Here is a 21,396-nt window from a genome sequence, read left to right as displayed (position 1 = left end):
ATGCGAATATAGAATTTGTTCATTGTGTTGCTGCATTTTCCAAAAAAATACAAGAAGGGAGGGAAAACAAGGAGCCAATAAATCACATTTTTAAGAAAATCTAAGGATCAGGGACAAACATGTGAATTTTCCAAAGACTTTATTAATAAAATAATGTTAGTAAATTAAAAATCGAAGCAATCTGATTGTAACATTTAATCAAACTTAAACACATCATTATCAATATCAAAACTAATAGCAATAACAATTAAGAATAGTGGTATTAGTACCACTAGTGGTGGTTCTAGTGGAAATAGTTGCGGTAACAGATGCAGCAGAAGATATTTGTTTTTGTTTTGTTTTTTCTTTTATGTGGTTAAAGTCAGTTTCGTTGTTTGTTTCAACTCATTTCCATCGAATTTTCCAACAGAAAAGTTTTGTAGCAGAGGAAGATGACGACGCTGTTGATGTTGATGATGAAGATGATGATGACCAGCATGTGATCCTCCACCCAGGAAGGAGAGTAAGGAGTCTGGTCCCTCCTCCTCTTCTTCCTCCTCTTCCTCCTCCTCCTCTCCGCGCCATGCCGTGCCTGCTGGCTCTGTGTCGCTATGAAACCAACAAACTGGTCCGGATCCACAGCTTCAGGCTCGGTTCCCTGAAGTGGAGCCTCAACGGCGTCATCCTGATGTTTATCTGGTGAGTCCGTGGGTTCTGAGGGTCTCTGGGGGGTCTGAGGGTCTCTGGGGGGTCTGAGGGTCTCCTCTGCTTGTGGATCTGTTTTTCTTGCGCCTCTCCGGATTCAGCAGGTGTGAAATGTCTCATAATCGGTGTGAAAGATTCCTGTTTCTGAAGCAGCTGCAGGGAAATATCAGGGGAAAAAAACATCCAATATCGAGCGGAGCACAAAATAACGCGAGATTTTAAGTAGTTAGGTATTTTCTGTTATTTGTTTATTTATTTATTTATTTATTTATTTATTTATTTATTTAAAATATATAAATATATTATTAAACTAGTTAAACAACAATATCAGTGACTCATTCAGTATTCAAGTCAATGATCAGGTTAGAAGGCAGGACGCTCTCCTGTGTTTGATTAGGGAATTATGAATTATTTTTGATAAATCACCGAAAAGGTTTCATTTGAATCTGAAAATCCTGTTTGAATTTGACTGTTTAGGACTCTGACTTGAATATCCTTGAATGTAGACATCAAAAATATGGAAATCGTTGTAGTTAAACAAAAATTTGTATTAAAATGTATCTATATTTTCATTTATATATGTTTAAATCGTTTTACTAGACTGTGGTTTTGACGGAATTGTTTGTTATTCAGGATTTAAAAAGTTTTAATATTCCATCCTGAAAGCAAATCCTGTCTTCCGTTTAACAAACGATGAATTCCGAAAACCTCGTGCATCATGATAATGTCAATAATTGATAAACCGGTTCATAATTCATTAATGTTCAAAATGCAGTTTCGGGCTAGAGTTTATTTAAAAACCTGTTCATTTTCTGGAATTTTTCCTGTTTGTTTAAGCCAAAATTGTTTGAAAATAGGATTCAAGTCTTCATTTTGTGACAAATGTTCAGGGCAATAAATCATTCCCCCGCCCCCAAATCATTATTGTTATTATTTTTATTATTATGTCTAACATTTATTTTGTGAGGCAGCATCATGATGCTGTGGAACAGGAAGTACCAGGAGTTTGACCAGGTCGTCAGCTCCGTCACCACCAAGGTGAAGGGAGTCGCTCCGGCCCGGCTGCCGGGGATCGGCGACGTGGTCTGGGACGTGGCCGACTACAGCGGCCAAACGCAGGTGGGCGCTCACCTTTCCCATCCATCAAACTTCTTCAAAAAACCTTCTTTTAAAGAAAGTTTAGCTAAATTTTATACAAGTCCACATTATATTCATTCATTTATTAATTTGTAGATCATTTCTCCTTTCTATGTTCATTAATTTAATTCATATTGTTGTGTTTTAGTCAGGGAAAAACATCTGGTCGACAGTAAAATATCCGTTTAATAAGCAATAGGTGTTGTTGGTCACAGCCACGACACAGAAGCCTGCAATACCTCTGTTCCAACCAATTCCAGTAAAAACAGAAATTTCCAGGGGAAAATAACCCACAAAATTCCCAGCAACCCAAAAATCACACAGAAAACAAGAATCAACATTACATTACATTACATTACATTGCATTTGGCAGACGCTTTTATCCAAAGCGACTTACAATAGAGGACATAGGGACTGCAAATACACTTGCAAAAACATAAACCCCGACATTTGTGAATCGCTACAATATTTTGAAATCGCTTCATATTTTTTATACAAGACACCAAGCTGTGGGTGAACAGGAAAAGACCTGGAGACATGTCTTATATGGACAAAAAAGGAACAGAGAATTATTTTTAAATGTACTGAAAGTACAAGTTAAATCTAGCGAGACAATGCAGGCTGGCTGCACCACATTTCCAAGACAAGTCATGCTGTCAGAATGATCACAGGGCCTCTGAATTAATTCCAATCACAATTAGTGCTCATTCATTATTAAAGGTGTTTCATTTTTGGGGGGCAAAAAAAATAATATATATATTTACACTTTTTCTAAATATTTTCTAACTATAATAGTGAAGGAAAACAGACATTTACATTACATTACAGTCATTTGGCAGACACTTTTATCCAAAGCGACTTACAAAAAGTGCAGTTCAGTCACAGAGGATCCAAAGTACCACGAGTTGGAAGTCAGAAGTGGCCACTCAACCAAACAGCCTTCTCAGAACCATATACATACATACATTCATTTCGTTTTGTTTTTTTTTCTGGGGGGTTTGGGGGCTAAGTACAAATTAGTAGGGTAGTGCTTTGTGAAGAGGTATGTTTTCAGCTCACGGCGAAAACTTGGCAGCGACTCCGCTGTTCTGACCTTTTTCTGGAGTTGGTTCCACCGCCGAGGATTCGAGACCTAGAAGAGCAGAGACCGGTTCGATCGGCAGCCGGGGGCTCTGAGCGACGGGGTGGACGGTCGCCCAGAGGTGGCAGATGGGAGGGGACGGGTAGGGACATGTTGGCTTGACTATATCCTGGAGATAAGGTGGAGCTGTCCCATTCACCGCCCGGTAGGCGAGCAACAGGGAGTTGAACTTGATACGGGCGGCTAACGGGAGCCAATGTAGGGACATAAGATGGGGAGTTGTATGGGAGAATTTGGGACGGTTGAACACCGGGCGGGGTGCCGCTCTCTAACTTAGCTCCAGAGGCCTGTCGGTCACCGCTGGGGCACCGGCAAGGAAGGAGTTGCAGTCGTCCAAACCAGAGACGACTAGAGCCTGGATGCGTATCTGCGCTAAGAACTCGTTTCTACTTTTCTGCTTTACTTTCCAGGGTAAAAACTCCTTCTTCGTGGTGACAAACCTCATTGTGACAAAGAACCAGAAGCAGGGAAGATGCCCCGAGGTGCCCCCATCTTTTCCGCCCTCCTAGACCGAAAGCTGAGACATGGCGCCTGTTGCCGCCGTGCCAAACCTTCTCGCTCAGCTTCGGCCCCCCTCTGTGTTCCAGGCTCCCGTCAGAGACCGGCTGTGCCACAGCGACGCCGATTGTAAGAGTGGATTCTGGGACGAACATAGCCATGGTAAAACACACAAACAGAACCGTCTGATGTTAAATCCAATCAGCTTTGGATGAATTTCAATTTCATGGTGTGTTGATTTTTCAAATGAGCATGTTCATTTCCTCAAAAGTTTTAATAAAAAAAACTTTTTTTGGGGGGGGGACTCTTTTAATACTATAAATCAATAAAATATCATTAAAATTTGACATTATAATGACCAAGAAGTTTTACAAATTTAATTACAAATAATTAAAAAAAGAATAAAATAATAACCATTTTAATGTGTAACCCTCAAATTCAGTTATAAGTTGGGAATCCTTGTTTTATTAATATTTTTAATTTTGCTGTAGTTTAAGTTTTTTAATTGTTCTTTGTCTGGGAGACCTTTTTCCTCACTGGCGCCTCTAGTAGTCGTTTCCAGAGGTACATGTAGTGATAGACAGCTTTAATTTAGCATGAATATTCTTTTTTAAATGTGCCCCTTTTTTAAAATAAAAAAGTATATATATGTATGTAGTCAAAGGAAGCAGGAACAAGTGTGTTTTCCCTCCCTAGGCGTTCAGACGGGGTCGTGTGTGAAAGCTGACGTGATGAAGAAAACCTGCGAGGTGTCGGCCTGGTGTCCTGTGGAGGCCAAGTTGGCTCCCCCCCGGTGAGGAACGGACATCACCGATGTTTAGAACATCTGGAGCAAAACCTTCATCTCAGTCTTTATCTTTAGCATCTCCGTTGTGAAGTAATGGAGACTTAAAACAGAGAGGAAGAATCAAAAAGATGGGGATTCAAGCAGGTTTGGAGAATCTAGCGCATTGAAGAGTGTGTGTGTGTGTGTGCGTGTGTGTGTACACTGATGCATTGAAATCTGCAAGAGCAATTACAGAAAAAAAAATATTTCTTAGTAATTCATCGTAGTTTCTTTTAAAGTGCAAAAAGTACGAAAACGTGGAGAGCTGTTCTTTCTTCCCATCAGCCCCCTGCTGGAGCTGATCAATAATCAATCACTGCTGGATCCTGAATGTGATGTCATTCAGCAGAGAAAACTTTTTTTTTTTTTTTTTTCCTCATTTAATTATATTTCATCCCAAATGTTTGGATCCTGGTCGGGTCTGTAAACCTGAGGGGGGGAACGGCAGAAATAGAATAAATACAGAAAATGTGCAAAAACAACCAAAAAAGATCATACAGACTGTAAAGCAGGAAAGAATTAGAAATTCAAAAAAAAATCTCAATGCGTTAAAATCGCACATCACCCAAGGCAAAGGATTTAATATCTTTAGAATAAAATTGAATACATGTAACTCCAACCGTCTGAGCTGATCATTGATTATTGATTATTGATTGTCCCCCCAGGCCTGCTCTGCTGTCTGCGGCTGAGAACTTCACCGTCCTCATCAAGAACAACATCCGCTTTCCAGCCTTCGGCTTCATCCGGTGAGCTGCTTTCTCTTCTCCGTCGCAAACACAGAAGTGAAAGTTTTGACTCAGATGGCAGAAATAGAACTTTGTCCTCGGTTTTATTCTCTTTATTTACGGAAAGGAACAACCTTCCTATCGCAAAACCACGGTTGCAGGAATTTTTATCGTCCATCTTCTTAGCTTCTTTTTATTTCAGCGTTCATTTGTCTCTGCCTCTGATTGGTCGTTTCCCACATCTTGCCCTCTAGAATTAGATAGACTTGAACCTTTTAATTTGCAGATGAAGATAAAGATTTGAGTTTTCTTCTCAGTATGACAACCTCTGGGCCTGTTTGTGTTTTTCTTTGACAAATTGAACCATTGAAATAAAAATGAAAAATTAATTTTTGCAAAAACTCTCAAAACAAAAGGATGCAAAATGAGAACCTGTTTTTAAATATTCTTTCTAAATTTGAATTTTTTTTTCATGCTTTGTTTTTTCTGCTAAAGATATTTATTTTTTTCCCCAAATCTATTGAATTAATGCCTTTTTAGAGCACAGCCTCTATGATCTCTATATATAGGTGCACAGAACTGTCTCAGAAAATGAGAATATTGTGATAAAGTTCTTTATCTTCTGTATTGCAACTAAAAAAACAAAAATTACTTTTTCATGATATTCTAATATTTTGAGATAGGATTTTTGAGTTTCCTTAAGATGTAAGCCATAATCAGCAATATTAAAATAATAAAAGGCTTGCAATATTTCACTAGATTTGTAATGAATCCAGAATGTATGACTTTTTTGTTTTTGTAATTGCATTACAGAAGATAAAGAACTTTATCACAATACTCACATTTTCTGAAACAGTCCTGTATGTGTATGGATGTTCATTTGCAGGATATCCCAGTTAAAGAAGAATACATAACAAATAGAAATGAATTGACACAAAAAAATGACACAGAAAACCGATACAAAGTCAAACTTGAGATAAGTTTTGTGTTTCCCGGCTTCTGTTTACAGCAGGAACATCCTGCCTGGGATGGACGGCACATATCTGAGGCGCTGCCGCCGGGACAGCGACCCCCTCTGTCCTATCTTCAGGCTGGGGGATGTTGTCCGAGACGCGGGCGAGAAGTTTTCCGACATCGCGGTGGAGGTAGGCGCCGACGTCTCCGACGCAGACCAAAACGCCACAGTGACAACTCCCGAGACCTCCAGTTTGTCTGAAAATGCTTGGTCTTTGAATTTATTTTAAAAACAAGGAGTTTCACTCAGGAGTCTCCTTCATCAGCTAAAGAACTTCTGGATTTACGTAGTTATCGCATAGTGATTACACACGCGGCTTCACAAATATAGGCAATTTTTAGCTTATTGGCTTATTTTGCTGAGTAAACCAATCAGGATGCTCTCACAGTTCCGCATGCACGCATAGTCTCTCTCTCACTCTCTCTCTCGTTCACTCGTGCACATATTCAAAAATGCGTATTTGATGCACAATGTAAGCATTGATGTCTCACGTGCACGCTCTTGCTGGCTCGGTCTAGATTCTGAGATTTTTTTATCCAATTCACAGGCATCGGGGAGCCACTATCAATATGTGGGAGGCACCCGGGATTTCCAGGACACTTTGGATGTTTGATGTGTGTGTGTGTGTGTATGGGTGAATATATACATTGTAACTATCAGCGGAAAACACACTGCACTTCCCCTGTTGTCCGCAGGGTGGCGTCATCGGCATCCAGATCATGTGGGACTGCAACCTGGACCGCCTGACCCATCACTGCTCCCCTCGCTACTCCTTCAGGCGGCTGGACGAGAAGGAGAGCAACCGCACGCTCTACCCCGGACTCAGCTTCAGGTGTGTGTGTGTGTGTGTGTGTGTCAAACCCTCAAACGTCTAACCCTAGAATCGGTTTCAGGTGAAGGGTCAAAGGTCAAACCTCAAACAACAGCTTCAGGCCCCCCTGCTTGAAGCTGGATCAGGTCAAGGTCACCTGGAGGACACAAACTCAAAGATCAGTGTTTTTTGGGAGTCCGGGGGTGACTCCGTGACTCCAGCAGGACAAGGGGGGTGAGTCGTCATGGAGACGATGCCAAATAAGAAAGAAAAGCCTGATACAAAAAAATATGGATGAGTTCAGAGATTCGACATCCTGGAGAGACCGAATAGTGTTTTAATGCATTTTGGCTGTCTTTTAAGGAATTGGGGAAATAAACCATGAAAATAATAGAAAAAAGGCAAGAACTAAATGAATGAAAGGTTTAATTTGTTCAAACATCTAGAAAAACATTCCCCATTGTGGGACAATATAATCCACCTTCTATTCTAAAATCTTGATTTGGATCAGCGATTATAACCATTTCATAATGCTTATTGTTTTTATGAATGAATAGAATACATTTTAACAATGTCCAGCTAACTTCTTCCATCATTCCAAGTGAACATTTAAAGCAATTATAGTTTGGCAAAATTAAGGAAAAGAAAGAAGAAAGCTTGAAAAGCTAAATGTTGTCAAATGAGGCAGGATGTGATTTTTAAGTCTGAAGTTCAGCCACGTTGATCCACCTCAGACTGCAGATCGGGGTCAGTAGGCGTCTTCCTCACACGGACGCTGGAATACAGGAAGCAACAACAAAACAAATGAACTTCCAAGACTGAAAACAAATATTTCCGCTCCTGAAGAGAAACCGAAATGTGTTTTCAGGTTTGCCAAATACGAGACGGTGAATGGCGTGGAGCAGCGCACGCTTTACAAGGCCTTCGGCATCCGCTTCGATGTCATGGTCTTTGGACAGGTGCCCCCTTCTCTCTCACACACACACACACACACACACACACACACACACACACACACACACACACACACACACACACACACAAACACAAGGTTTTTGCCACCTGCCAAGAAGATAGATGCAGTGGATTCACATGATAATAATGTTTAATTATAAATTATGTGTAATGGTAAGTCACATTTTAAAATACATGGTCACACTGATTTGTTTTGTAATGTATTTATTTTTCGTTATTTGAAACATTATTGTTTTATTTCACCTATATATTTTTTTTTGTTAAAAAAGGCAATTTATGACAAAAAAATTTGTGTAAATTAGAAATAAAATATGTGTTTGTATATATTATTCCATAATATAAAAACAATAAAAACTATTCATTGATATTTAGTTGCCGTTTCGATGGTAAAAAAAAAAAACAGCATCAAAACAGATTAAAAAAAAAATGATGCCTTCCATAAAGACAAAGTCGTATTTGATATTTCTGTTTTCTCCAGGCCGGAAGGTTCAGCTTCATCCAGCTCCTCATCTACATCGGGTCCACACTGTCCTACTACGCCCTTGTGAGGCTCCCCTCTGGTGCTGCCCCTCAGGCGGCATTAAAAATAAAGATAATTAATAATAACCACGTAATAACTGAGTGTATAACCCTGTCCCGATTACTTCTCCCCAGACAACCTTCCTGATCGACTGGCTGATAGAAACCAGCTGCTACTCCGCCGAGGTGGGGCAGAACTATTCTGAGAGGAAGGTGGAGGCGGTCCCCGACGGCCAGGAGGTGGCGCCTGATTGGCTAGGACAAAATACAACAGTGAAAAATAGAAATATGTGGTACAGTTGCACAGCAGTGGGTTTAAACTGGGTTTGCTTGTATGTGTGTGTGTGTCAATGTGAATGTCCAAGTGTATCCTGTGTGTGTCGTTCGTGGACGAGGACGGCATCCGGCTGGTGAAAAGCTCGAGGAAGAAGAGTTTACAGAATGTCCGACCAAAGTGTGTCCGGCCTCGGCAGGTGAGAGAAGGAACGCCGTTAGCGGCCAATCATGTCGCAATCATGCAGAGTAATTTTTTTTTTTCTTATATGTAAAGTATTCTTTTCACAAACATTAGTTTCTGACACAACAAGGATAAAAAGTCTTAAATCTAAATACCGTGGAACCTGGGCTTACTAATTCAATTCATTCTTTGACTCTGTTTGCGAACCAAATCAATTTTTCCCATTGAAATCAATGTAAATCCCATTGATCCGTTCTGCAGCAACAAAAAACATATAGCCCTCTTTTGGAACTTTTTTTGTGGGTTTATTTGTGGCAAAAACACCAAAAGGAATTAAGTAACATTAGTTATTACTGTTTCTGGTGTTCTTTCTCTTCTTGCCAGCACTTGTACTCGGCGTCTCCTTCACAAAAACAGCAAAAGTAAAGCCTTCTCTCATATGAGGCCCTCGCTAACGCTATCTCCAGCAAGCTGTCTCTCAATAATCCAAACTCAATAAATTTTCTACTTCTTCTAAGACTTGAGATCTTGGATTTGTTAACATAGGCTCCCCTTAAGCCACATCAGTCCTCAGTGCATCTTTTTTTCTTCAGGATTGTACAGATGGTGGACTTAGCCCCTTCACAGTGCTTGGCGAAATTTGTAACACGAACACCACTTTAATTTTTAGCGATAATTTCCTTCTTCAGATTGTCTGCAATTCCTAAATTCTTCTTAACACCGTTATTAGCACGATTAACTTTTTTGAGAGCCATAATGACGGCTAACTTACTGAAAAAAAAGCACAAAAAAAATCCTTATTAGGATTTAGAAATGTCTGGAACCAAGTGGGTGCGAAAGAAGTCTGATACTGGATATAAATGGCGGGAAAAAGATAAGTACCGTAATTTCCGAACTATTGAGCTCACCTCAATATAAGCCGCACTGGCTTGCCGATCCCTATCTTGGTCTTCCTCCTGCGCACTGAAACCGTCAAAGTCGTCTTTCGTCGAATTTCCTGGTCATTTCATCAGTCCGATATGGCGAGGATAAATGTTTTAGCCGTGTGAAGCTCGTTAGCGCCCCCCCCCCCCCCCCCCCCGAAAAAAAAACCAAACAAACATATATTAGCCACATCGTTGTTTTAGTGAAAAAAGTTGCAGCTTATCATCCAGAAATAATGGTAACTGAACTGAAATTGACAGGAAAAAAAACGTCAGAGAACAGGAAGTGAATGTTTGCTCCACAGGAGGGCGCCGGTCAGCTGAAGGCACTGTTGTGTCTGCTGCAGCCGGACTCCGGCGAGGACCAAGGCGCTCTGCCGGCCCCCGCCCCCCAGCCGGACCCCCCGGCCTGGTGCCGCTGCGGCCGCTGCCGCACCGCCTCCTCCGCCCCTCAGGAGGAGCTGTGCTGCCGGCGGAGCGGCGGCGTCTGCATCACCATGTCGGCGCCGTTCGAGCGGCTGGTGCTGCGGCGCTCCCTGCTTGCGGCGTTGCTCCTGTGTCGGGACCCTCTGCGTCCCCCCGGGGACGAGGACAAGAACTGCGTCCTGCGTCGCTGCGCCTACGACCAGTACATCAGCTGGAGGATCGGCGTCCTACCGGACACCGCCCTTCCGGTCGTCCCTAGCTGTTGCGTGTGGAGGGTCAGGGAGGCTTTTCCCAGCCCGGACCGCACTTATACCCGCTTCAGGCCTGCCCCAACACTGTCCCCCGAGCCCCGGCCCAACACCGAGAGCTAGGAGAGGCTTCCTCTCCACGCCGTCAGACCTGCAGGGTCAAACACAGACCCTGTCCCGAAGCCATCGCAACCACATGGTATCAGAGCGGCGCCTCTGATCGCCTTTGCAGCCTCCGGGCAGCCAGAATCACATGGCGGCTTCTCCTGATCCTAAATTCTACTCTGCCATCCTTGCAACACAACTTCATCCGTTTTCCTTTTTTTTTTTTTTACTCTGAAAAATTGAAGCTGTCCTGGATGGACCCCAAAGATGTGACGGGGTTAATCCGTCCACCGCGTCTTCATTCCCCCACAGATTATAAGCCAGCAGGTCGTTTGGGTCCACTTTCTGTCGCTGCAGATATTTCAGTAATATTTCTCAAATATTTGACGAGTGTGTGTGTCTGCTCTGTCTCTGCCTGACTATAATCCAGATTATTTGAATAAAACTGACTGTTAATGCACATTGGTAACCACGGCAACAACAGGAGGCGTTTGACAGGGAAAATTACATTCCTGTTTGAGTCTCAACAGCATGATTGTGTTCCCGTGTTCAGGGAATTAAATCTTCGTCCGGTTTCTTCCTCAAATTCCATGCAGCTTTAACGTTTCCAATTTAGATTTTATATTTCCTAGAAAAATGGAAGTCATTTCCCATATCAATGAAAATGACGTAAAAGGAAGGAAATGACGTTTATGTTGCGTAAAATCCAGACCCTCAAAGATCATGGGAAGCCTGGAGCCAATCCCTGCAGCCGTTCAGCCGAGGGGCGGGGTTTCACCTGCCAATCACAAGGCAACTCAATCAATTGGAGACCATCGCATATTCACCCATTCACACCTGTGGATGATTTCCAAATAATCGAATGGCCGTTTATTTCGGGAGGAGATCTGCTCCTCCCCCTCCAGAGGGATGGGTCCGTCGTTTCAGATGAATCAGTCAATAAATTATTACTTTTCTTATTCGCTGGAAAATCCTGAAACAACAAAACATCATCTGTGTGCTTGGACTCAGAGGCCTCTTTGAGTAAGTAATCAATCCTCTCTCTACCGGTGGGTTATTTCTGCTTTTCATTTATGAAGTGGAGGATTGATGACGGACACAAAGGCAACTGGTCAGGCTTGGTCATGGTCCTCCCGATGGGCCCAAACTAGGTAATCTTGCTGGTGTCACATCAGGACTTGGTTTTGGGCTAATGGCGTCCTCCTCCCTTGGAAGGCCTGCTGGTACCCCCCCCCGAAATTCCAAAACACGTTTTTATTTGTACACAGCTCAGTTTTATTTTACATTTTCATATTGGTAAAGAAATCAAGTGGGAAAATCATAATAAAAGTAATAACTATTATACTTACGATAAGGAATTAAATTAACACTAATTCAATTGAGGTCACTTTATGTGATATATATTCAAAATACATTGTTCTTGAAATAAGGATTTTAAACAAAAGCGCCAACCAGGGGGGTTTGAGGTCCAGCTGCCTGGGCGTTACAAATGATTATTAATGATTAATAACATGTTGCTAGCAACTGCTGCTAACTATTAATACTGACTACTGACATGATAATAATAAGTGCATTAAAAGATGACCTGAAGGTGAAGACGAGGCTGCAGCTTACATTTATATATTCTGCTTGAAGATGGAGGTGTGACACCTCATGTGGGACAGTGTGTGTGTGTGTGTGTGTGTGTGTGTGTGCGTGCAAACCCAAGATTGAGGCCATTGTTTCTATAAAAGGTCTGTTTGAAGGAAATAGTGAGTCTTTGTTTAACAACTCCAGGCCTGAAATAACCTCCCCTACAGCCTTAACTGCCCCCACTGCTACTTCTCCTCCATCCTTCGCTACCTCCATTCCTCCATCCCCCGATCCTCATTCCCTGGCCCGAGCTCCCTCCTCCTCTCATTAATGGCGGCAGTGAGTGGTGTTTCCTCCCGTGACTTGTCCTCCTTTCGTCCTGTTGAGTGTGAATGCAGACCGTCGGAGTGTGTGTGTGGATGTGTGGGTGTAAGTGTGTGTGAAGAGGTGGCCAGGGGTGTGGGGTCTTATTCTCCCTATTTTATTGTGACACAGGAAGGACGGGGCGATGGCGCTTCCTGTCAAATAAAGCGCTTTACTTTCACTGCAAACCAGTGTTTCTCAAGGATGTGGTCCCACCATCGACTTCTTCAGTTACATTTTTTGTTTTTATAACATTTTTCTCATGTTTTATTATTTTCATCTAATTACTGTTGACTTAAGTTTTACTCATCTTGTGAATATTCTTTTTTTCAAATCCTCAAGTTTTCCCTAAAGCTTAGTCACTGTTTTTATTAGATCTTTTAATATTTCGTTGCTTATTTTGGGGGGTGTCATCATTTTCTTTCTGAATAATTAAAGTATTTTATTCCCTTTTATTTAATAATTTTTTTTCTTATTTTTTTGTAAGCAATATTTTGCAGCTTTTCACTGTCATTGTTTCCCTTTTTTCATGATAGATTTTTTTTTGGGGGGGGGGTGTGATCTGCAAATTGGATTTATTTTAAGTAATAATCAAAGTTTTGTAAATGATTGTCAAAAACAAGATATTTTACCAATTTGGATACAATATAATTTTGTTTAATTTTTATCATTTTTAAAAAGTAATTCTGAAACTGCATTTAAAACATTTGGGCCTCCGCTTTGTTGCTCAGAAGTCAAAACACTAGGTACATACAGTTATTACATGTATTGACCATATAACATTGATTTCCTTGTGTATGCGCCTCTGTGTGTGTGTGATGCACCATCTCCCCCTCTGTTAATGGAAATCACTTAGTGTGTCTATACACTGCTGACGATCTGAACATACTGAGGGACGATGGAGACACGTGAAAATATTATGGGATGGACGAACCGATGCATGTTGTCACGTGAGTTATTGAATGCATGGATGTGTGTGTGCAGGCGGCTGTAGGATGGACAGATTACCCACAGATGGATGGAACCAACGCTTCACCTTCAGACCCTCTGTGTGGATTGGAAACTTGTCGGCAACGTGACTACAAACACATACACACACATACACACACATATTCATCTATACGGACACATACATGTCTACATATACATATATCACAAAATTACTTGAAATTTCTTTTCAAAAAACAGAGAGGCTGACAGTTCATATTATGGGATGGTTGAGGTTGCGCAACAAACAACGGCACACTAGCAAATGAATGGATCGATGAAGGGAGCTGTAGAATGATAACTGTCATTACTGGAAACGAATTTAATCAATTTCCTATTTTTTGGCTTTTTTGTTTTGTTTTTTTAATGTAAATCGATTTGTCTGATTTTTATTTTGTGTGTTTATTTGCCAATTTTTTAGATATTTTCAAGGGATTTTTCATTATTTTTGAGTTTTTTTTCCCCCCTCATATTATTATAAATGCTAATTGTCTCTGAATTTATATTTATATTCATATTTATTGACACTATAACTGTTACGCTGGTGTGAAAAAAAAATCCCCTATGGGGATCAACAAAGTTTATCTTATCTTATTCATTTTTGACATCACATTGGTTCAGCGGTCAGTAGGTAGAAAGTGAAGATTTGATGTTTTGCTATGTGGCAAGATATTTTGATTGACAGCTGGCCCTGTGATTGACAGCTTGATGCACCCCCCCATCCACTCACGCCACACTCACACTCCTCTTTCTTGGTATTTGACATTTTACTGTTTCACGAAGCCAAAATCCTGATGACTGTCGAAAGAAAGTTTGATGCCGTTTTGCTACTGACTTAAACATTCATGTCTGTGGAGTTCAGTCGGCGGCCAGTATGTGTGTGTGTGTGTGTGTGTGTGTATCCCCAAACAGAACGTCCTGTTTTTACTCTACTGATGAAGCCTGTGTGTAAACAGAGCTAGCAGCAGTAATTTTACATGAGAACATTCTCCCCACGGCTCACGTTTCCATGCATTCACGGGAGGCACTGGGAGAGCGGTGGATGTCTGGGTCCGCCCTTCCTGTAAAGAATAGATGGAGCGTGCACAAACACTACTTTCACAGTTTCTCTGATGCTGATGTTTGTCTTCTTGCTCATTAGTGTCTGTGATTCTGGATCACAAGCCCAGCACCATATGTAAGATTCAGGGGATGGTGGGGTTGATGAGTGTGGGGGGGGGGTTATTGGGTTTCCTCAGAAGGAAAATAGAGCAAAAATGCCTGGTATGTTGTTATTAATTTTAGCCGCCACATCACATTTGCTCAGTTATAAAACCAAGGGTGAGGGTGGAGGGGTTCTGAGGACACGTCGAGCCAGAACCGGCTAGGGCTTCAGAGGGGCGTCAGAGGGGCAGAAGCAAAGACACACATCACCTGCAGCTCCGCCTGTTCTCCAACTCTATAATCAGTCCTTTCTTCACCAGGATTCATGGGAAGTCACTTTCAGTGAAGGAGAAGATTAAGAAAAAAAAAAAAGCACAAGCTCTGGGACGTTTGTTGAGTCGGCTCCAAGAAGCAGTTTGGAAACATCTAAACTCATCACAGTTTCTCTTTCCTTGTCCTGTAAAACACGTCCTACGGTGAAATACTGGATGGGGTGCTTCCAAGTTTCCTGAGTAATGACGGAAAAAGATGTACAATTTTCAGGCCATTTCCTGCAGGTCTTATAAATAACTTCTTGTTGTTGACAAATGTTTCAAAGGAGAATTTTGAAATGATTTTCTGGCAATTTGGTGTTGATTTGCAGGAATTGTCAAAACACATTTTCAGGATATTTTTGTATCATTTAATATTTTTTTTCTGTTTATTTTCTGTTTAATGCTGCAAAGTTTAATGGTGGCTACATTTTGCAAAAAAAAAAAAAAAAAGTATTATAACTGAGGTTCTCCAGATGAATTGATTTGCATTCACTCACGCACAACTGCACAATGATTGAAAATCCCACAACTCTACTCATTGTCCTGGATTGTTGCTCCAACACTATCTGGTGCCAGAACCAGCAGTTTCTTGAATATGGAGATTTGTTTGATCAAAGAAAGAAAGTATTTGCTTGGTAAATATAGTGTAGTTGGTATGTTATATATTTTTATATATATTTCACCAGAACTCATAACCAAAATCTGCACATTTTAATCAATATGCAACTTTGAGAGTTACTGATATTGATAATAACTGCTGTTAATTTGATAGTATTTTTCTGCGGAAACACATACAGACACACACACAGAAACACACTAAATCTCATGCAATACATCACCAGTTATTTCTACTTCTGTCTGAGAGACAGAAACATGCCACTAATGTGACTTTATATGATTATAGGTAATGAAAGAATGGTTTTTGACTGGTTGATTTATCATTCTATTTTTTTCTTTTGTTTTCTCTGTCATTTTCTTATTTATAGTTCAACCATATCTTTTTTGATTTGGATTTTTTATTAAAAACAATCTGAATTATTTAAATATTTTCAGATTTTTATTTTGTGCTCTTGACATTTAACCTTTTTTATTTCTTTCTGCTTTATGTTTTGATTTATTTACACGTACATTTTAATTTACCTCAGCTTTTCAATCAACTTGTCTTGGGTGTGGCAACTGTGTTTCGTGTGTGTGTGTGTGTGTGTGAGTGTGTGAGTGTGTGTGTGTGTGTGTGTGTGTGTGTGTGTGTGTGTGTGTGTGTGTGTGTGTGTGTGTGTGTGTGTGTTGGGGACTGCTGTTGGTATCTAGTCTTTTGGAACGAGGCACTACATCCTGTATAAACAAAGCCTGATGCACGGAGAGCCGGTCCAGGCCTATTTGTTTGCTCTGCTATAATTAGAAGCCTGGGTTTTATTGGCACTTTGTGTTCTTTCCGTTTTTGTCGAGGATTAAGTAAACGATTATATCATCGGCCGTATCATCCGCCACTGCATGGAAATCACACGGCGCAGTGCACAATGTAGCCGCTGTTGGAGTCACGCTACCAACAACTTTCCAATAAACATAGTCACTATTCTGATGGTGAGGCAGCGGATCCATCCGGACGTGACATGTAATCTGTTCATCCCTCACCCGTCTACCCATCCAACCATCCATCAGCTTCCCCTCCATCATGCATCAGCTCGTCCATACCATAACCATAATTATTGTTCATTCATCCATAATAAATTACCGCTTATCCTGCTCACATGGTCGCAGGGAGGATGAGCCAATCCCAGCTACCACTGGGCCGACAGACGGGGTTTAACCTGGACGGGTCAGCTGTCAAGCAAATAGAGAAACTCAATCATTCAACCCCTACAGACAATTTAGAGTTTTCAATGAAACTGCTGAGTGTTTTGACTTTGGGAAGAGAACCTGGAGAGAGACCAGGCATGAACCAGCAGAAAATGAAGAGAAGCAAAGACAGAAGAACATGCAGATGCCTGACAGAGAGAACCTCATGGACCGCCGGGACCGAAGCTAGAACCTCCGTGCTGGGAGGCGACAGTGGTGAACATCGTCAGTGCTTCACTGTTTCCTTTCCAGCTGCTTTAAGTGACAGCTTTCCCCTTCAATAATAATAATAATTTCTTATTGTTTTTAATAATAAAATAAAACATTGATCTCTGCAATGAACCCATCATGGATGAACCATGAGCAGTAGGCTGCCGTTCGATAATTCCACACTGGAGGAAGAGCTGGGAATCAAACCAGGAACATTAGGATCCAAAGACGATTGCTCTGCCTCCGGTCCCACGCCACCCCCAGTGTTTTAGATGTTTTGCAAATAACCAGACAAAATATTGATTCTGCTAATCAAAAAAGATAATAAAAACTGTGGCTCCACTCTAAGGTTTTATTCAAGCGTTCCTCAAAAATAAATACCTTAAAGTCAAAAAATGTCCCATCATAGCAAGACATACTGTATGTGAAAATGTAACACAAGAACACTCACATCAAAAGTTACACTTAAAAGTTTTGAATCTGGATCACATTTCTTAAGTTTAGCTTTTTCTTAGCACTGAAATGAAGATTGTGCATCTCCTGCAGGAAACAGCTGTTAATTCACACCATCATTTTTCTGGATCGTTGCTCCTTGGGGTTTGGGCGGTATGATAATAAAACAGTTGTGTCAAAACCTACGTGTGTTTACTTCCACTTGCAGAATTGATCAGATATGAATCGAGGACTTGTTGAAGAATCAGACCGGCTGCAAGAGCGATGATAAAAATTGGCCTCAATAATGAATTTTCCATTTCCTCCGGGAGCCTCACGTGGATGGTGTTAAAAGAAGTTTCCCACATTTTTTAAAAATATAACCCAAACCCCTTCATATATTTCTTGCTTTGTCTGATGAAAGAGTTTCATTTGGTAATTACTCATTTCTTCTCTTTCCCAAAAATGCCAGACATGTCTGTATTAATGAGGGTAAATTATTCATATCTGTCTCACCTCTTTCCTGTTGGAATATGCTGCTTTTAATCTGTGTCCTAAATATTTTTTCTTTTCACATATTTACAATATCCAGGTCCTCTGGCACATTGCTGACTGGAAACTCCTTCACAATGTAATTTCTTCATATTATTTAACCGAAACATTCCTATGGTTTCAAAGTAACTGACTAAAAACATGCATTCATTTTTTTAAATCCAAGTTAGACATATGAATGACAATTGATGACTTTTTATACACCATAAAAACGAATAAAAAAAAAATAAAATTGTGGTTAATAGTGGATTTTTATTGCAAAAATGTCTGAGGTTTTCGATGCCACCAATAGCTTTTCACTGAGGATCAAAAATCAAAGGGCGGAAGTTACTTTTTGGCGTTTGTGTTCATGGTCGGCCAGCCACTTACACACATTTGGCGCACGAATAAAAATAAAAGAAGATAAGAATAGCATATCCAATATGAAACTGGACGGGATAGAGAAGAAAAAGGACAGGAGTAGATTCATTTAAAAAAGTCAATCAATAAAAAATGGCAGGAATGCTATGAGCCACATGATGCTAATTTGACAGTAAAACAACTCCGAATATGGATTTTATTGGTTTCTGGGAGATGATATGACGCAAACACGGCGGGGGACAAAGTTGACATCCGCAACAACTCCCGACACAGAACGGCTTCAAGTAGTGGTGAGTTTTGGAGATAATATTGATATAATTTAGGTATTTGAGGTGTTTTCTGACGCTAACACCGATGCTAGCGTTAGCGACTATATTAGCTTAAGCGGTTATGCTAATGTTGCTGCGAACATACGAGTGTTTTGCCGATTTCACCAACATGTCTCTCCGAAATTCTTCCGTATTCTCTCATGCCACGTACTGAGGTCTGGTGACAGTTACTGTCATTTTATCCGTGGTGTTTTGTATGACATTTATGAACTATTTTGCTGTTTTTGGGGTCCCTCCTGTTGGTAAATATTTGGCTAAACCCTAAATTAAAGAGTAGCTCTATAGGGAGAGTTTCATCCGGGGATTTGGTTAGGTCTTCTCATAAATGACTTGATTTCTATTGCTTTCTCACGCTTTAATAATTAGATTATGTTTAGTTGGCTTTTTCAAGTAACTGTTTGCCTTATGAAATGTCATTGCCGCCACCAGATAAGTGTAACTGTTTTGTTTTGCAAGTGAGATAAATCTGTCAGTCATAAATGTAATATCTCTTTCATATTGATATCAAGAGTCATATCATGTTTGTGTTATGGTCTTGTCTCTCATTGCTTTCGGTGTGGCTGAGATGGGTCCTATCTGCTGACGGTACTGTGTTTGTAGTGCAACAATGCTCATTTAGTTGTCTTTGTGCAATTTCCTCCTGTTGAGATGCTGTTTGCCACCTTTAATGTGTCTGCAACATTTGACTCCCCCTTCTTTTGTTATCCTTGTTCGGTGATCTGCTTTGACACGTGTCTATAGCGGTGGGTTCCAGTCTGTGTAGTGTGGGCCCCGATCAGGGGCAAAGAATGTAGGAAAATAATTTATCAACTCGCCATCTCCAGTTGATTCAGTGTTTTTCTTTATGTAGCAGGGTTTCTGAAATAAACTGTTTTGTTATACAGAATCCTGTTCAACAAATAGTCAGAAACAGAATGATGAGGACCTGGATTGAATATCGTGATACACAAACATCTACATCTGGTTACTGTCTTGCTATTGTTTTCAACAATTTACTTTGCAAAGTGAGTTAATTTTTAGATCTTTTGAAAATGGATTTCAATCTGCTAAATCACTTGTAATTTAATCACTAGTCTACTGGAGAAACATTTAATTTATGATTTTTATATCTGACATGTGAGTTTTTTCCCCCACCCTGAACTGATGTGATGTTTTTCAGTATTTGAAAAGAGTTTTATGAATCATGTGATTTATTTTTTGGCTGTACGACCCAAGCTAAAAATGTCTAACACAGACTAAAACACGCTGTACAAATGCAATACACACACATACACACCTTCACAGCTGTGAGAGCACGGTTAGTACATAATTGGAGCAGACAACACATTGTGACCAAAGATTGACCTTTAGTGGAGCTGCAGGTGGCCAGTCCTGATGTCCAGTTCTCTACTCAGCAACAGCTGAACCGGTGGACCATTTTTTCCCCCTCAGTTTTTGTCTGAAATTCCTGAGAAACAAAATACTAAGGTGTGTTTTCCAAAGCGGTTTAGGTGCTTCTGGCTGGGGTGTGTGGACGCATGCAAGCAAGTTACTTGGTGAGGATGCTTTTTTTTGCCCAAGTCCCCCAGCATTTTTTCAGAGGGCTGAAAATGGATGGCTTGGAGATGTCAGTGATGTAACCTGGTTTAACAAACCCCAGCTTCTTGCTGAGCTATATCTAACTAGCTGCCCCCCTACACACACACACACACGTACACAGACACAAGTTATCACAATGAATGTGTTAAAATGAAAACACAAGTCTTAATCCTGCTGGCAACCCAAAGCTGTTGATTTTCACATGTGCGGGGATGTAAACACATACTTCATTATCATACACACACTGCTTTGAGCACATGGCGTGGCACGTGCCCCCCCTGTACTTAGAGCTGCACTAATTGAGAAAATCACTCATGTAGGGGAAGTGGCTGAGGTGTTCCTGATCCACTATCTTCCTGCACGCTAGAGCTTTGAAGCACCATTGCACAGCAGTACCCTTCTCCCCATCAGTGCAGAGGCTCATCATCCTCCATCACCACCGGGAGATGCAAGAGGGGCTGAATTTAATTAAAAGGTCTTTCTAAAATTAGTTCGCTGGCAGTCTGTGTGTTTGGGTGTGCCGGCGCTCATCTGAACATACTTTCAACAAAACCATCAGCCAGAACGACTGTTGGTGAGGAGAAAGTGTTTCTCACCCACAGGGAGCTGTTAATCCCCTGACCTCCATTTAAACAATAGAACATAATTCTGATTATCAACTCTTTATGTTGGTTGAGTGAGCAGCTTCAAGGCACGCTGGACTGCCGGTGTCGAGTAGAGCACACAACAGCAGAATTATGGTACACAGAACCCACTTTCCAGAGCAAGTTTTCATCACACAAATGTGCGATCATAAGTGTTTCTCTGTTCTTGTTGTTTTTCTGACATTAAGTGAATATCCTGAAGCAGGTCCTGACCTCCAAATCAAAGGACTCCTATGTTCAATGGCAGATTGTTTTCTGCTCCTTTTCAGTTGTTCTCATCCTTGTTTTCAGGAGTTTCAGGAGTGGTAATTTTTCAAGAAGTTATTACTTTTCTGAAAAATTAACAATGGCATTGAATTTAAATTATTCTTTATTCACTCTATTATACTATTTTCAATACTGATTTGCTATTGTTCGAAATCCCCATTTGGCTGGTTAACTGGTACCAAGCTTTTATTGGAAATATATCAATAGCTTAGCATAGCATGTCATTGATAACGTGTTGTTATATAATCAATGACAGGTGAGTCTTCCGAGTTAAAATTCTCACTTGAAATTCTTTCGACTGAAATGTCACTGAACTTGT

The 21,396-nt window shown here is 40.8% G+C and overlaps 1 protein-coding gene across 4 annotated transcripts; it reads left to right on the top strand.

The window, feature by feature from the left end:
* The first annotated feature begins 554 nt into the window (after positions 1-554).
* p2rx7 (purinergic receptor P2X, ligand-gated ion channel, 7) lies at positions 555-11,446 on the top strand. 4 transcript variants are annotated; one of them, XM_086169595.1, is made up of 13 exons: positions 555-678; positions 1,656-1,803; positions 3,373-3,444; positions 3,550-3,622; positions 4,157-4,253; positions 4,952-5,032; positions 6,021-6,156; positions 6,722-6,858; positions 7,706-7,796; positions 8,291-8,356; positions 8,467-8,571; positions 8,697-8,804; positions 10,059-11,446. In XM_086169595.1, exons 1-13 carry the CDS (start codon positions 563-565, stop codon positions 10,506-10,508), a joined length of 1,680 nt encoding a protein of 559 aa, XP_086025721.1. In that variant the 5' UTR covers positions 555-562; the 3' UTR covers positions 10,509-11,446. The 4 variants fall into 4 exon arrangements, with proteins under 4 accessions (XP_086025721.1, XP_086025720.1, XP_086025724.1 ...); XM_086169594.1 differs by having other exon boundaries at positions 10,017-11,446; XM_086169598.1 differs by lacking the exon at positions 10,059-11,446 and adding an exon at positions 9,173-9,293.
* Positions 11,447-21,396: the final 9,950 nt, after the last annotated feature.

This window comes from Fistularia commersonii, chromosome 22 (genome assembly GCF_037954325.1).
Source record: "Fistularia commersonii isolate RoL2024-O1a breed Wild chromosome 22, RoL_Fcom_v1.0, whole genome shotgun sequence".
Classification (NCBI taxonomy): Eukaryota; Metazoa; Chordata; class Actinopteri; order Syngnathiformes; family Fistulariidae; genus Fistularia; species Fistularia commersonii.
This window is presented reverse-complemented; position numbering and strand designations above follow the sequence as displayed.

Bases quoted from the DNA above. Each gene is read 5' to 3' on its own strand.
- p2rx7 (XM_086169594.1), top strand. From the start codon at position 563: ATGCCGTGCCTGCTGGCTCTGTGTCGCTATGAAACCAACAAACTGGTC. The intron at 5,033-6,020 runs GTGAGCTGCTTT...TTCTGTTTACAG, and splicing joins CCAGCCTTCGGCTTCATCCG to CAGGAACATCCTGCCTGGGA. The intron at 8,357-8,466 runs GTGAGGCTCCCC...ACTTCTCCCCAG, and splicing joins CACTGTCCTACTACGCCCTT to ACAACCTTCCTGATCGACTG.